This window comes from Clarias gariepinus, chromosome 26 (genome assembly GCF_024256425.1).
Source record: "Clarias gariepinus isolate MV-2021 ecotype Netherlands chromosome 26, CGAR_prim_01v2, whole genome shotgun sequence".
Taxonomy (NCBI): domain Eukaryota; kingdom Metazoa; phylum Chordata; class Actinopteri; order Siluriformes; family Clariidae; genus Clarias; species Clarias gariepinus.
The window spans coordinates 18,882,323-18,898,838 of record NC_071125.1 but is presented as its reverse complement, the minus strand read 5'-3'; the positions used below and the strand labels follow the sequence as shown (position 1 = coordinate 18,898,838).

Sequence of the window (16,516 nt, the reverse complement as noted above, 5' to 3'; positions counted from 1 at the left end):
GTCTTGTCGTCGCAAAATGCTAACGACAGACGCTTCCCTTACCGGCTGGGGTGCGGTCTTGGATGGCTGTCCAGCTCAAGGGCGCTGGAGAGGTCATCTTCTCGCATGGCACATCAATTGCCTCGAAATGATGGCTCTATTTTTGGCCCTACAGCACTTCCTCCAGCAGCTGAGAGGCTACCATGTTCTAGTGCGGGTGGACAATACATCAGTAGTCTCCTACATAAATCGCCAGGGTGGACTGCACTCGCGCCGCTTGAACGAGCTAGCGCATGAGGTTCTGCTCTGGGCACAGGACAAGTTCCTGTCCCTCAGGGCGATTTACATTCCAGGGCACATAAATTGTGGGAGCAGATTTACTGTCCAGACAAGCTGTGACAAACGGGGAATGGAAACTCCACCCGACATAGTCAGCCAAATCTGGGAAAGATTCTTTACAGCAGAGGTGGACCTCTTTGCCTCCCAAGAGACAGCACAATGTCCTCTCTACTACTCTCTGACTCATCCAGCTCCCCTGGGTCTGGACGCGATGGCCCATACGTGGCCCAATTTACGCCTTTATGCGTTTCCGCCAATATCTCTGCTCCGGGAGTCCTGGCGAGGGTCCGTCGACACGGTTTGCGCCTCTTACTGATAGCGCCCCGTTGGCCGGCCAGAGTATGGTTCTCGGATCTAATATCTCTCCTCGATGGCTCACCTTGGATGATTCCAGTGAGGAGGGATCTTCTGTCTCAGGCGCAGGGGACAATATTTCATCCCCGACCCGAGCTTTGGAACCTCGACGTTTGGCCCCTGAACGGGACCAACTAAGTCAAGCTGGTCTCCCAGCCAGCGTTATTGACACTATTCTAGCCGCTAGAGCTCCCTCCACTAGAAAAGCTTATGCCCTCAAATGGAATGTTTTTGAAAGTTGGTGCATGACGAAGCAGGTAGACCCAGTCCACTGCCAAATTGTTTCAGTGCGGAAGTTCCTGCAAGATAAGTTGTCCTCGGGCTTGTGCCCTAGTACCCTAAGGACGTACGTGGCCGCTATCTCAGCCTGCCACGTTCCAATCGAGTGGATTACTGTGGGAAAACACCCTTTAGTTGCCCGTTTTATTCGTGGAGCTAAATGTTTGAGGCCACCCACTAGAGCCACGACCCCTTCATGGGATTTATCTATCGTGCTCGAAGGTCTAATTGACACTCCTTTCGAACCGCTAGAGTCAGCGCCTGACAGGCTTCTGACTCTTAAGATGGTTTTTCTTATGGCCATTACCTCTCTTAAGAGGATTGGGGATCTGCGCGCCTTGTCAGTCTCCCCATCCTGCCTGGACTTTGCCCCTGGGCTAGTCAAGGCCATTCTGCATCCTCACCCGAACTATCTCCCGAAAGTTCTATTTTCAAACATGCACCCTGTTGTTCTTAAAGCCTTCTGTCCTCCGCCTTTTACAGCTTCGGAGCAGGAGAAACTTCACCTATTATGTCCAGTACATGCTCTTCGGATTTACGTCCACCGCACCTGCCAATGGCATAGATCAGAGCAGCTCTTTATTTGCTATGGAGGCCGCAACCGGGGAGCGGCCGCTACTACGCAGACCATGTCACATTGGGTGAGAGATGCTATTGCCCTCTCCTATGAGACGCGTGGGCTCACTTCGCCTCTAGGAATCAGGGCTCATTCAACCAGGGGGATTGCTTCATCTATTGCACTAGCAAGAGGTATTCCCCTGCAACAAGTGTGTGACCCGGCGGGCTGGTCCTCTCCGCACACATTTATTAGATTTTATAGTCTGGATGTTCCTGTCACTCCGGGCTCACGAGTCCTCGAGTCAGCTTCCCAGACATAGTTCTGTGACCTCTCAGCCTTGTGCGCACACGCTACACAATGCGGGGTCCAGACACTCGCACTGCGGCGACTTTGGTACTCTCGTTCCCATAGCGTTTTCACGCAGCATCGAGTGTAGCCTTTGAAAGGGAACGTCTCGGGTTACTTTGTTGTAACCCTGTTCCCTGAAAAGGCGGGAACGAGATGCTGCGTCCCAATGCCGCACTGCCCACGTGACCGGACGTCCGTTCAGACAATCAATCTGAGGAATGTTGCCAGCTCACTCCTATTTCTAACCTGCAGGTGCATCTAATCAGATGACGTCACCTGACCGAGGTTATAAAAGCCAAAATTTGGCGTGTTTGGTACACACATGCTTCACAACCGGCAACACGAAAAGATATTCCCATAGCGTTTTCACGCAGCATCTCGTTCCCGCCTTTTCAGGGAAGAGGGTTACAACAAAGTAACCCGAGACGTTTCACATTGTCCACAGCCTAAGATTTTCGCTGCTGGCACCATTGAAACCGACATTTGGCATTGGCACGAGTGACCAAAGATTTGGTTATAGTAGCCCGGCCATGTACATTAACCCTACGGAGCTCCGGAAGAACAGTTTTGGTGGAAACACGAGAGTTGAGGTGCACATTTAATTCTGCAGTGAGTTGGGCAGCTGTGGTTTTATGTTTTTTGGATACAATCAGCGTTAGCACCAGGACATCCCTTTCAGACAGCTTCCTCTTGTGTCCACAGTTACTCCTGTTGGATGTGGTTCGTCCTTTTTATGGTATGCTGACATTACCCTGAATACCGTAGCTTGATACATCTCAAAGACTTGCTGTCTTGGTCACAGATGCGCCGGTGAGACGTGCATCAACAATGTGTCTTTTTCTGATATGTCACCCATAATTTAGTGCATTGCAATATTTTAAGCAAAACTGTGCTATTGTTCTGCTACGTAAACCTTCACACTCTGCTCTTACTGGTGGAATGTGCAATCAATAAAGATTGGCCACCAGGCTGGTCAAATTTAGCCATGAAACCTCCAACACTAAATTGCCCAGTGTTTCAGTTTCATTGTCCAACACCTGTATGTTGACATAACCTCTAAACCTTGAAGTTGCTGACTCAAATAAGGCCCCTCAGTTGACTCAGGTTCTTATATAATGATTGTTTATGCCCTGATACACCATGTTTGTAAAGCTTTGTCTGGACAAGGAGACTAAACTAAGCAGACGCTGACAGAGGATTGGAAAAGGCCCCATCGATCTATTCAATTCAATTCAATTCAATTTTATTTGTATAGGGCTTTTAACAATTGTCACAATTTAAGTCTGTATGGAATGTAAGTGTGCATAAATCAAGATGAGCAGATTGTCCCTGGTGAGCAAGGCGCGGGCGACAGTGGCAAGGAAAAACTCACTAAAATGGTAAAAGGAAGAAACCTTGAGAGGAACCGGACTCAACAGGGAACCCTTCCTCATTTGGGTGAAACAGAAAGCAGGAATTGATCTGCATTTATACAGTGTGTTAGATGGCAGGCAGTTCAGCTATAACAGTTGATGTTAATTGATGTTAATATGGAGTCCAGGTAGTTATTGGAGACAATTGCAATCTTGAACTATCGAGCAACCGCAGCCAAGTCAAGTCCTCAGAGAATTAGCTGCCAACACTAGGTGAGGCCAGAACTGTCTTCGTGGTAGAGTCAAACCATCCCCAGACACCAGACGCACTCCAAAGAGACACACGGGGCATCTATGCGACGAGATCTCCAACCAGAAGCGGGGCACCAGGATGGGTCAGACAGGTCCGGAGGGCAGAGAGAGAAGCTACGGTATTCAGGGTAATGTCAGCATATACCATAAGAAGGACGAACCACATCCAACAGGAGTAACTGTGGACACAAAAGGAAGCTGTCTGAAAGGGATGTCCTGGTGCTAACGCTGATTGTATCCAAAAAACATAAAACCACAGCTGGATCACTGGCAGCTCAGGAACGACATGTGTAGCTCAACAGAGAGAGGAAAGAGAGAGAGGGGGAGATAGGCAAAAGAGATAGGGGGAGAGAGAACAGAAGAGGGGAGAGCAGAAGAGGAAAGATAACAGTTAGATCTATTGTCATGAAGCTGTTCATTAAATTTGTGTTAATTAGTTTACACAAACAAACCTGCAGATTAATAAATAGGTAGATAGATAAAGCTGTTAAAACAGTTGTCTTATTCTTGTCTCATGTTTCTTCGCAGCTCGATGCGGACGATGCTGAGCCCACTTTTGATGAAAAAGAGGGAGTGGACGAGTACACAGAGATGCACATGCCTGTGTGATACTCAGCTGTGCTTATTACACTCATCATCGTCCTGTGTATTCACTCATGTTTGGATTGTTCTTATTTTCATTTCACTGCCAGGGGAAATCAGGGTGAAGAAAATGTGCTGTTCAGCTTTACTGTGAAACAAGCATTGCTCAGCACAGAAACCCAGACTTAAAATGTTAGAATCCAATTCAATGCTTGCCTTCTTGCCATGAAAAAAAATAAATTGACATATTGAATTAAAAAAAGCAAGCTGACTTAAAAACCATCAGTTGAGTCAGTTAACAAAAAAGTATTAGGATGTAATACATTACTACCATTACTATACTACAAGCTTTTGTGAAAATAATTAATTAATTTGAATGTAATGTTATGATTACCTTGATTAAGTGTGGGTGTATATACAGTACAGTATATGTGTAAGCTTGAATCAAAACCTCTATATTGTATATACTGATCAGCCATAATGTTATGACCACTGTCAGTTGATGTTAAGAACAACATTTAAGAACAACTATCCACCAGCAAACTATGGACAGGATCACAGGTACCCAATGCCCACAGGAAGCAAAGGCCAGTCCATCTGGTCTGATCCAACGCAAAAGCCAATGCAGCACAAATTGCTGAAAAAAAGTCAATGCAGGACATGACAAAAAGGCACCAGAACTCAGAGTGCACTACAGTCTGCTGGGCATGTGGCCCGTCAGGCAATGATTCCAAGCCCATTCACCCAGTCTCCAAATTCCCCAGATCCCAATCCAATCGAGCACCAACCCTGCAACTCACGGCACCCAAAGGATCCACTGCCAATGTTCTATCAGACACCACTCACACACCCCTATAGGCCTTTTGGAATGATGGCCAAAACCTAGGTGGTTTTAATGTTATGGCTGATCAGTGTGGATGAATAGTGTGTTTGCTTCATTGTGTTGGAAGTATTTACACGCTTGATGCCAAATTAGTTACCCCTCTGTTGCCAATAATAGCAGACAATTTATTGATAATTAATTAGCTGTAGACATAGTTTTGGTGCAGGTCTCCATCACTCATCCACCAGTAATATGTGACCAAAGCATCCGTGGTATTTTTTTAACTAGAGATTTTTTAATAGAGATTAACTAAAGTTTATTTTTAAATGTTGATTTAAATATACAGTATACTGTAGATAGCTAGTCATATTTTCATACTACAGTATAATGTAATATTACTAAAGCACAACAGGGCAACTTCATTTGCCTTTTTTGTGACAAACATGACTGCATATATCAGAGGTTTGATAGGTTTATGTGAATGTAAAACACTGTTAACATTTTGTAGGTGATACAAAATGAATTTTTCCTTGCATTACCAAGCAAAACACAGTATAATGCTTCAGCCAGCTGATGGTAGGTTTTAATAGAGATATTTAGCATATCTGGGTAGTTAGGTTGTACGTACAGTAGTGTAAGTTTCTGATCTAACTTAGTCTTATATTATTAAATAATATAGGGTGTAACAAGAGTGCCTCTAAAATTGTGTTGTGATGCTAGATTATAGCTAGCGTAATGGAGTTTAGAAGTGTTTAAAGTCAGAATGTTTGCATTCCTAGTGTAGTCAGAGGAAAAGGAGGAAAAATATTCTTATCATTAATATTTGCTCTAAAACAAGAAATAGTTCCCTAAGAAATAGTTTAATTAAAACATTAGAAGAAACCCAGAACACTAAAACTATCTAAATTTTTCACTACCTAGCGATATATGTGTTTTAATCATTCATTAGCACAATGCTAATTCTAAAAGAACAATATTTGCTTTTATCATTGTTTTTGGTTAGATATTTCATTGAGTGTTTAAGAGAAAGTGCTTGTGACAGTCAGTACTACACTGACTGAAAATAGTGTGAGTACACCGATGCAATTTCAACTGCTGACTAGCTCTCGTGCATATCATCTGAAATCCGTTAAAAATCCCATCCAAGTTACAGTGCTGGCTGTCCATGTCATAAAGCTAATGTTTAGTTTTATAGTGATAGCCCCTTAACGCACTTAATACTTTACTTTTCCAATATTTTACAGATCAATATTAGCTAACTACTTAGCTAGCTAGCTATATATTGCTTAGAATTTTTGCTGTAACGCTATTTAGTCAACTGCAAGGTAAAAAAATTATACTAATTACAAAAATTGGTAGGTTTATTATTTTTTTTACATAATTATTTATACATATATGAGGGTGGCGAAAGACGAGTATACAATCTTTTATTTGTTCATTTATCTGTTTATTAACGTGCACATCATTTTGTTTTCCTTTGTCAGATTTAGCATTAATACGGTTTTTGATTACATGATAATGAATTGTATGTTTTAATTGATTTTTTCTGTTATAAATAAATATGTAATTCTTTTCAGTCTCATGCATTTTTAGAAAATTTATTAAAGTCATTATATTACAGTATATATAAAATATTTATATTTAATGTAATCAGTTATATTATTATTTCAGGCTGAAGCCTGTATACACATCTGCCTGTCTTACTGTACAGCAGAACTCTCTGCCTAACATCTCAGAACTGAACAAATAAAGTTTTGTATGGTTGAGTATCTTACACTTTTTTATGTTTAAGTTGTACTTCTTTCATCGTCAGCCGAATACACTAACTGTTCAGTAATAGGAGATGAGTAATGAAATATTGAAAAAGTAGATGGGATAAACATCATGTTTGGTCTTAAAACAACTTCAGCATGTTGAAATTCACTTATACACTTTAGCGCTGTTTTTTCAACAGTAAAAATATTCATTCAAATCTTTTTCACTTATGGGGAAGGTTCTCCTAAGTACTTCAAAAGTTTATATATATATATATTAAGCAAACACTTACTATAGCTTAGTCCTGGTTTGAATTGAACCATGCATACACATATGGGAGGCGTTCAAGTCAAACTGGAACTAAGTGTTCCCTTTATTTTTTTTGAGCAGTATATACTGTACACACTACCTTTTAAAAGTTTGGGGCCACTTTCTAACTCCATGATCATTCCTGATTTTTATTTCTTTCTACATTGTAAAGGAAGGCGTCCAAAAAATGCATTAATCTCCTTTGAACAGTTAATGGTGAGATGTGTCTGCTACTTATGTTCTGTACAGACTTCATAACGCCTCTAATCTGAGGTGCTGTTAATTGGTCACTTTTTAGGCTGATAACTTTAAATGAACTTCTCGTCTGCGGCAGAGGTAGGTTTTGGTCTCGCCCTCCTGGGATGGGCTTTATGAGAGCCAGTTTCATTATGGTGCTTGACGGATTTTGCAAATGCACTTGACAATACTGTTCTTGCAAGAACAGAACTGTTACAGAATGGCTGATCTCTGTGTCTTAAAATAACAACTAACTGTTGTTTTTGTTGTTGTTACGTAATTATCTAATTCCATATGTGTTATTTTATAGTTTTGAAATCACCAGTATTGTTTTAGAATGTTAAAAATAAATCAATAAACAAAAACAAAGAAATTTGCCAGTGATCCCAAACTTTTAAACGGTTGTGTACTGTATATATATATATATATATATATATATATATATATATATATATATCACTTAACCTGAGCGTGCACACTGGACTGATGCGTGCCGCTTTCTTGCTTGCTCTCTCTCCCTAGCCGGCATTTTAGACAGACAGAGGCTGGGGCTTTGCCTCCGTCTTTCAACAGCTTTGTCTCTCTGTCTGTGTCTTTCTTTTTCTTTCTTTCTTTCTTTCTTTCTTTCTTTCTTTCTTTCTTTGGTCTTTGTCTTTGGCCCTGATACCTTACTGGTGCTCCCTAAATGATCGCACGAAGTGTGGAGGTATCAGGACCCTTATATATCCACGCCGCCAAGTGTGGCATACCCAGGTGAGAAGGGTGTTGAAGAGGATGAAGAGTGAGAGGATTCCAGAGGAATGGAGAAGAAGTGTATCGGTGCCGATTTTCAAGAACAAGGGAGATGTGCAGAGCTGCGGCAACTACAGAGGAATAAAGCTAATGAGCCATACAATGAAGCTGTGGAAAAGAGTAGTGGGAGCAAGGTTAAGGGCAGAGGTGAGCATTTGTGAGCAGCATTATGGTTTTATTCTTAGAAAGAGTACATCAGATGCAGTATTTGCCTTGAGGATACTGGAGGAGAAGTACAGAGAAGGTGATAAAGAGTTGCATTATGTCTTTGTAGATTTGGAGAAAGCGTACAACAGGGTGCTGAAAGACAAGGTGTAATGTTGTATAAGGAAGTCTGGAGTGTCAGAGAAGTATGTTAGAGTGGTGCAGGACATGTATGAGAGCTGTAGGACAGTGGTGAGATGTGCTGTATGTGTGACAGAAGAGTTCAAGGTGGAGGTGGGTCTGCATCAAGGATCGGCTCTAAGCCCTTTTTTGTTTGCTCTGGTGATGGAAAGGATGACAGATGAGGTTAGAGAGGAGTCTCCATGGACTATAATGTCTGCAGATGACATTGTGCTTTATAGCGAGAGCAGGGAACAGGTGGAGGAAAATTTGGAGAGGTGGAGGTATGCTCTGGAAAGCAGAGGAATCAAGGTTAGCCGCAGCAAGACGGAATACATGTGTATGAATGAGAGGAACCCAAGAGAAACAGTGAAACAGTGAGAATACAGGGAGCAGAGGTAAAGAAGGTGCAGGACTTTAAGTACTTAGAGTCCAGAGCAACGGAGAGTGTGGAAAGGAGGTGAAGAGGCGGGTACAGACAGGTTGAAATGAGTGGAGAAAAGTGTCAGGTGTGTGTTGTGCGATAAAAGAGTATCAGCGAGAATGAAAGGAAAGGTGTACAGGACAGTGGTGAGACCAGCAATGCTACGGCTTAGAGACAGCGGCACTGAAGAAAAGACAGGAGGCAGAGTTGGAGGTAGCAGAGCTGAAGATGTTGAGGTTCTCCTTGGGTGTGACAAGGATGGATAGGATTAAGAATGAGTTTATCAGAGGGACAACCCATGTTAGATGTTTTGAAGATAAAGTCAGAGAGGCCAGATTGAGGTGGTTTGGACATGTTTAGAGAAGAGATTGTGAATATATCGGTAGAAGCATGCTGAGGTTTGAACTGCCAGGCAGGAGGTCTAGAGGAAGACCAAAGAGGAGATTTATGGATGCAGTAAGAGAACACATGAAGTTAGTTGGTGTGAGAGAAGAGGATGCAGAGGATAGGGTTAGAAGGAGGCAGATGATTCGCTGTGGCGACCCCTGAAAGGGAACAGCTGAAAGACAAACAAAGAAGAAGTAGAAGTTAGGGTACCTATAATGAAAATTACAGGCCTCTCTAATCTTTTTAAGTGGGAAAACTTGCACAATTGGTGGCTGACTAAATACTTTTTTGCCCCACTGTATATAAATAGTACCATTATGGTGTATAAATATGTATAACATTTTAGACAGCATCCTGGTACATTCCACAGTAACATACTACTTTACATGGTTGAACCATTTCCCATTGTTTTATATGGTCCAGGTTCTATCACACTGCCATGGTACCTATGCTATGAAAAATATTTTTTACACTTCAATTACACTTCTTTTTTTCATAGATGTTGCATTTCATTATGATTCCAACAATAAAAAATATGCTGACATTATTGATAATAGGGTGAGGGAAAAAAATTGCCCTTAGCTTCGCCAATGTCTATGTATGGGAAACAGTATATCAAAAGTGTGTAATATGTTTTATTGCCAGTCTCCTACAAGAAAAAATAATACCTCTATGAAAAATTTTGTAAGCTTTACTGCTTAAAATGTCACATCATATGTGCTTTTCCTGCCTGCTAAAGGTTGACCCTTAAAGTTTGATCAAAGGCCACAAAATCAATCAATCCAGCCTCAACAACAAATCAAAGCCAGATTCTGGATGTTCTGTGCAAGCATTGTGTTAATATGTAACCTGTTTTGATCTTCAGAGCATGAACTGTACTCTGTGGAGTTCAGAGCGTGTGAAGAGTGTTCGAGGATGGCGGTATTACCACAAGTTGTGTGTTTCATTGTTGTTGTGTTATTTAATTATTCTCAAGCCCAAAATGAATTTATGAACCTCTCAGAATTCTACAAGAAAGGAGTGACACTGGCAGAGAAGCAGGTTAACTCACATAATGCCGTGCAGCACCATTTCCTCTTCTTCAAAAGCCAGAAGCAGTCTACCATTGAGGTATCAATGCTTTTTTTTTGTTTTTAAATGTGTTTCTTTGCAATTGCCAGTCATGTTTTATATCCGTTCCGCCTAAGACACCTCCAGGGATTGTTCAATGCATTTAAGTAACATTGGATCAGATCAATATCAAGGTCAATTTATTGCCTCATCCAAGTTGTTTACTTATCCTAAAACATTTAATTCTGAATGGCTTGCAACATCTTATCTGTACCATATAGGGTAATCTTTTTAAATTCTCTGGTAGATAAGACTAAAATTTAGACTAGCATCATAGTAAATTAATTTTAGGATTAGCTCTGAATTTATTAATCAGTGTTGATACAATATTGAAATAATCCTGAAATATACTTAGCTTGTACAAAAAAAAAAAACCTCTTACTGTATGTAGGAACACACATTTCTCTCTTTCTCTCCCTCTTATTCAGTCACTTACTGACTTTATCTCCCGCTTTCTCACACACACACTGGACTTGGACCAGCAGCTTAAGTTTTTGTATTTTATTTTTTTAGTATTTATGATAATTTATTATACAAGGGGTGTTAAAGTCAAACCAGGGCTTGTGATGAATTTTCTTGTAAGTGGCATAAAGGGATAAAGGCATAAGTGATCAACATTTACAAAAAAGATTCCAACACAGTACAATGACTCTTAACTGTAGTAAAACATTTAAATAGTGTAAATGTTTTGAAGAGGACTATACTGTACGTCCTTGAATGACGATCCCAGCCGAGGTGGCTGGCAGCCCACTTTAGCTATTCTTGTAAGCATTTAGCAATTTTAACTTGTCACAAACTTCCTTTTGTGATGCATCAGGAGGCCAGCGTTACAGATGTAATGCAGGAAGTCAGATCATGGCTCTTGCATACTGAAAAACCTTTCCACCTTGATGATATTCAAGCACTAGTGAAACAGGGAATTAAAGTAGCAAAGGATGATATAGAGAAATAAAAGAAGTTTTTACTTTTATAACTGTGTTCTGTTACTCTTCATATCAAAATCTGCAAATCAAAAGTCCTGATTTGATTTGAACATCCACCATATTTATTATAAATTAGTATAAAGAATAGTGTATTAATTCATTTTCTGTATCAGCAGTTCTCACATGAGTTCCATACGCAAGGCCAATCACAGTTTCATTTTCCTTTTTCTAGAGAAATTAATTGTGATTGAACTGCTATTGTATGTTAGAATGTGCAAGATGCAAAATTGTACAATTTTAATTACAGTAATGTATTTATTGTATGTATTTATTGTATGTATGTATTTGTAATGTATTTACTTAGTGATGACCTCTTTTAATGAATGTCTAATTGATGTTTTATCTCCATAGGCAGGATTTAACGTGAACTACTTTTACCATCACTTTTATCTAAAAGCCACAAAATGCAACCGTGGAACTGAAAATGCTGACTCGAAGAAGTGTGTGTTCAGAAATGACAGAGTAAGTGAGAATACTGATGCAATGTGTCAAACAAAGGTGGACTGCATTGGGATTGAATAAACACCATGTAAATTAGTAGTTATATTTAGTTTATTTATACTTTGTAATTAGTTACAATGACATCATTGGATATGAAGCATGAGGTACATGACAATAATCTTTTTTTTTTTTTGTCATACCAGCCTATGATTGACTGTGCTGTCTGCTATAAGATGTTCAATAACGAGATTCAGATGGAACCAAAACCATATATACACTGCGTCCATAAACCCATGCTCACGCAGGTTCTGATAAATCAATTATTTCACACAAATAAAATAAATTGGGTCATTTCTTGTACACAAAACATAGTGGAAATAAATAAATAAATAAATAAATAAAACATCCAGATGGCATTTTTCAATATTGGGCTGTCCTGGTTGAGTCTGTGCCCACTGCAGGCCAGATTCCTGTCCTTGGGTGACAGAAGTGGATTAAAGTGAAAAAAGAGTGGCCATGATAGCCATCATAATCTTCCTATAAGCTTAAACCAGACATTCTATTGTCAATCACCATAATTAACTCAGAACCACAAACAGGCATTATACAATATTTTTAAAATGTTGTATTGATACAGATCTGTGCAAAAGTCTTTTTTTGCGTCCAAAAAGCCGGATTTTCTTCTTTCTTTTTTTTTTTTTATGTAGCCTTGAGGAATAGTTCTCCATGAATTTTCTGTGTCTCACATTTTTATATCTCATTTTCAATCCGTTCCCTGTACATTAGGAGTCTGCAAGTGTTTTGGGGGCTCTGAAGAAATGTTCTGACATTTTTACATTTTTAGTTTCTTATAGCTAAAGTCTGATTACACTGTATTCAGCCCAAACTGAGCTACAATAAGATGTGAGCAGAATGAATGTACAAGTTTGTATTTTGAAGAAAATAACGGTTTTGCATGGTTATTGAAAAAAACAACAACATATAAGCCAACAAAAGGCGTTCATAACATTTTCCTACAAGACTTTTGTAAACTGAATCTTGTAGCCTAGAGTTTTTGCTCTGTGACAATAATCCTGCTCACTTATTCCCAGAAGACAATATATTCATTTAAATTTCTAAGGACACTTTTTGTTTGGTGTGAATGATCATGGATGTCCAGGATGAGGTTGCTGCTGAGGTTGTTACACAAACAATCAGATTTAAATTGTGTAGCTTTGCATCTTGTAAAACATTTTTTACCATTTTTTAATTTAATCTATATCATTTAATGTTTTTACTAATAAGACATAGTAGAAGGCGTTGGCTCAATACTTTTGCACAGTTCTGCAATCCTATATCATGGTAATACTATGCTTTGTAGCTCCTTTATGTTTATAAAACTCCTCATGTACAAGGAATGATCTGATTGTTATTAATTCTTTAGAAACATTGTATCATACTCTAATAACCTTTGTTTTGTCTGAAGGAGATGGAGTCTTCTCGAATTGAACACTGCAACAAAATGTCAATCAGCAGTGGAGCTATGACTCTTCTGGCCTCAACTGGATCTGAGTAACAATTTGTGGCTCAAAATAAAATAATCTGAAGTTGGTTTGTGTATAATCAGTAATCAGTGGTAGTTAATCAAACTAAACCACAATCAGGCATAATACTAAAAAAGCATAATACTAAATAATAATAGTAAGCTTTAATATAAACAAACTGAACCAAGGAACTTTCTAGTAAGTAAGCTTTTAAAATTTTCTAAAATGTCAAACAGAAAAAAACAACATTGATTATTGATTCAGCATCGAAAGGAACAGGTAATCTGTAGGATGCCACAAAGATTTGGCCCTGAACACACACACAAATGCACGTGCACACACACATGCGCGCACACACACGCGCACACACACACACACACACACACACACACACACACACACACACACACACACAAACGCACTTCCTGTTCACTGTTTATATCCTGTTTCCCATTACCTTTGACGTTTCCCAATACCTCTTAACAATCAACATCAGAATTATTGGAATCTTTTAAGAGAAAGGATAAAGTATGATGTAAATTACAGTATGTCAAGTAGACAATTGTTCATGGTGACAGTAGACATCATTCAAAATTCATATATACAAAGGGCCCAAAAAGTTGTGTACACACTTCAACATAAAAGTATATGCGATAAATAAATAAATAAATAAATTAATTAATTAATTAATCATGGTCACATGATGGTGTGACTATTGACATATTTAGAGGGAACATATATACTGCACATTGCTTCCATGCTTTAATTTAAGTTTTAAAAAAGAGCATAAATAACAACTGTTGAAGCATGCATATGTTAGGATACACTACCTGTCAAAAGTTTGAATACAGTTTCTAATTCCATGGCCTTTCCTGATTTTTTTTTTAAACAATGTTGAATGCACAAAAAAGGTAAAAGTCCAACCATGAACCCAAATGAACTGAAGCAATGTTTTAAATTATAAAGATAACTATAATTATAAATAATAGCATATTATAATGGTGAACTATTGAATCATTGGAGTGCTTAAAATTGCTCAAATGTTTATAAGAATTTTTCCTTTGCTTTATTTTCGTTAAATAAATAATGGCACGCTGAAAAAAGGTGTATGTTATTGTTTGACTGATTTTATATTTGTGAAATAAGATCTGTTATGATTGGATGATTTTTATTCTATTTTTGCACAAGAACACCTAGAATTTAAAGAGGACCTTTGAATATACTGTGGCGTGGGCGGAGCGGCAGCTGACGACCATCATGCATTGCGGGGGGTTTCAATGTGTTCACCCTGTCGGGGAAGGGTGTTTGGGTTAGTGGCTTCGGCCAGGGTTGTGTGTTAGGGTGTGTGTGACCTATTGAATGTGCTCCGAATTACGCTAAGGCTAAATTGGATGTGGTTCTCATGTGAATGTGAGTTAATTCAATAAAGGTGACATCCTTAATAAAAATAACTGTTTATCCTCATTGCTGTATCTACAGGCTACTATTATTAATGCACACATCATTTTAAACATGAGGGAAGAAATACGTTCTGTTGAACAGTAGATGGTGCTAACACAATATAGGATACAATCAATACAGTACATGAAGTGCTGAAGTGCATGCGTTTCTTGTTTAACTAGAAAAAGAGAGACGGAGAAGGACAGAAATTGAAAAAGTGAAAAATGTGTAGAGTAAGACAATCTGGACAAAATGGACAGTCTCTGTTGCGGAGGGACATAATCTTAGAATACAGTGAATGACTAAGTGTCCTTGCCACATTGAGAGATATATGCAGGGAAAATATGTTCATTCTATGCTTTATGTGTTTATATCTAAAATGGATGTTTAACAAATGATGTGTAACGCCCAACATTACTTCCAGGAAATCAGGGCTGGATTTAGAAAAGAAAGAGAAAGAGCTTCAGGAGATTTAGAGACAAAGACAAGGGGGGAGGGGTAAGTCGAGTGTTTCCTGTTGCATAAGCACTTTCCTGTTTTTCTCCTTAACTGTGGGATTCCAAAGGAATTAATCCTCAGTGAATCAGAAACGCCTGACTTTACTTCTTTGTCTCTGCCGTTCTCGTCGGGTGTCACTTTAACAGCAAAGGCAGAACATCAGTCTAACTGATTGCAGAGTATTGCATGTGTAAGATGTCTTCACTGTTTTTGGTGGTGCTGTTCGGCTGTGTGTGGAGTGCTACTGCTCAGGATCTGATGAAGCTCTCTGAAGGCTATAGGGCCGGTGTAGAGCTGGCAGTGGAGCAGATTAACGCACACCAAGGTGTGCAGCATCACTTCCGGTTCTTAAAGAGCGTCAAGGCATCGGATGTAGACGTGAGTGTGTGTTCTAAATTTTCTTGGACTTGCAAAACTGTAACTGATTTCTAAATTACATCAGACTTCTTTGATTTCTCTTTAATCTGTATCTGATTTATAATGTTTGCCCATTAATCTGTAACTGATCCCTAAAATATATCGAACTAATCTAAACACATAGCTTTTTCTGTTCCTCTTTTTGCATCAGTTTCCTGATTAAATGCGCTTGACCAGCAGATCACAAAACAATGACAATAGTTTCAGGATTTACAGGAAAATCTAACTGTGATTTTCCTGTAAATCCTGTAAAATCTTAATGTCCAAGGTGAGAGAAAGAATAGGAATCGGTTAGAAATGTAAAAGCAGGCATCATGGCATATAGAAATGTTTTCTTTTCATGTTGTCTTTTTTTTCCTTTCTCTTTGTCTTGTTGTCAGGGTGGATTTGGAACAAAATACCTTTCTCATCACTTCTATTTGAAGGCAACCCGATGTGCTAAAGGAACTAATGCTGCAGATTCAAGCAAGTGTGCCTTTAGAAACGACAGGGTGAGTTGACATTTTCTTTCAAATTTACAGGCTCAACCAGTTATGTACATTATGTGAGCAGATGAAATTGTTTATGTAAGTAAGTACTTGTGTTTTTTTTTTTTTTGTTCCCAGCCTCTGATAGACTGCATGACCTGCTACAAGACATACCAGGATAAGATTCAGGATAGTCCAAAGCCATATATCCACTGCATCCACAAACCAGCCATCACCAGGGTAAACATAAAGAATATTATGTAAAAATATACAATATAAAAAGGTTCTAGGGTCCTATGTTCCCAGGGTCTCATGTTTCCAAGGTTCTATAAAGCATATAATGTAAACCTGAATAAGATATTCTCCCAGCTCTCTATTTGTTTGATAAAATCTTTCCAAATTAACAATACACACATAAAACGATCCTTAAATTAATCTTCAAAGCCTTGTTCTAATAAAATATGAATACAATTGAATACATA

At 39.1% G+C, this 16,516-nt stretch overlaps 1 protein-coding gene across 3 annotated transcripts in view; it reads left to right on the top strand.

Annotated features, from left to right (window-relative positions):
• LOC128513976 (anion exchange protein 2-like) overlaps nt 1-6,503 on the top strand; it is a 51,497-nt gene extending 44,994 nt beyond the window's left edge. For all 3 annotated transcript variants that reach the window (XM_053487568.1, XM_053487569.1, XM_053487570.1), the window contains one exon: nt 4,051-6,503. In XM_053487568.1, coding sequence (XP_053343543.1) covers nt 4,051-4,131 — 81 coding nt within the window. In that variant the 3' untranslated portion in view covers nt 4,132-6,503. The remainder of the gene's footprint in view (nt 1-4,050) is intronic.
• Nucleotides 6,504-16,516: the final 10,013 nt, after the last annotated feature.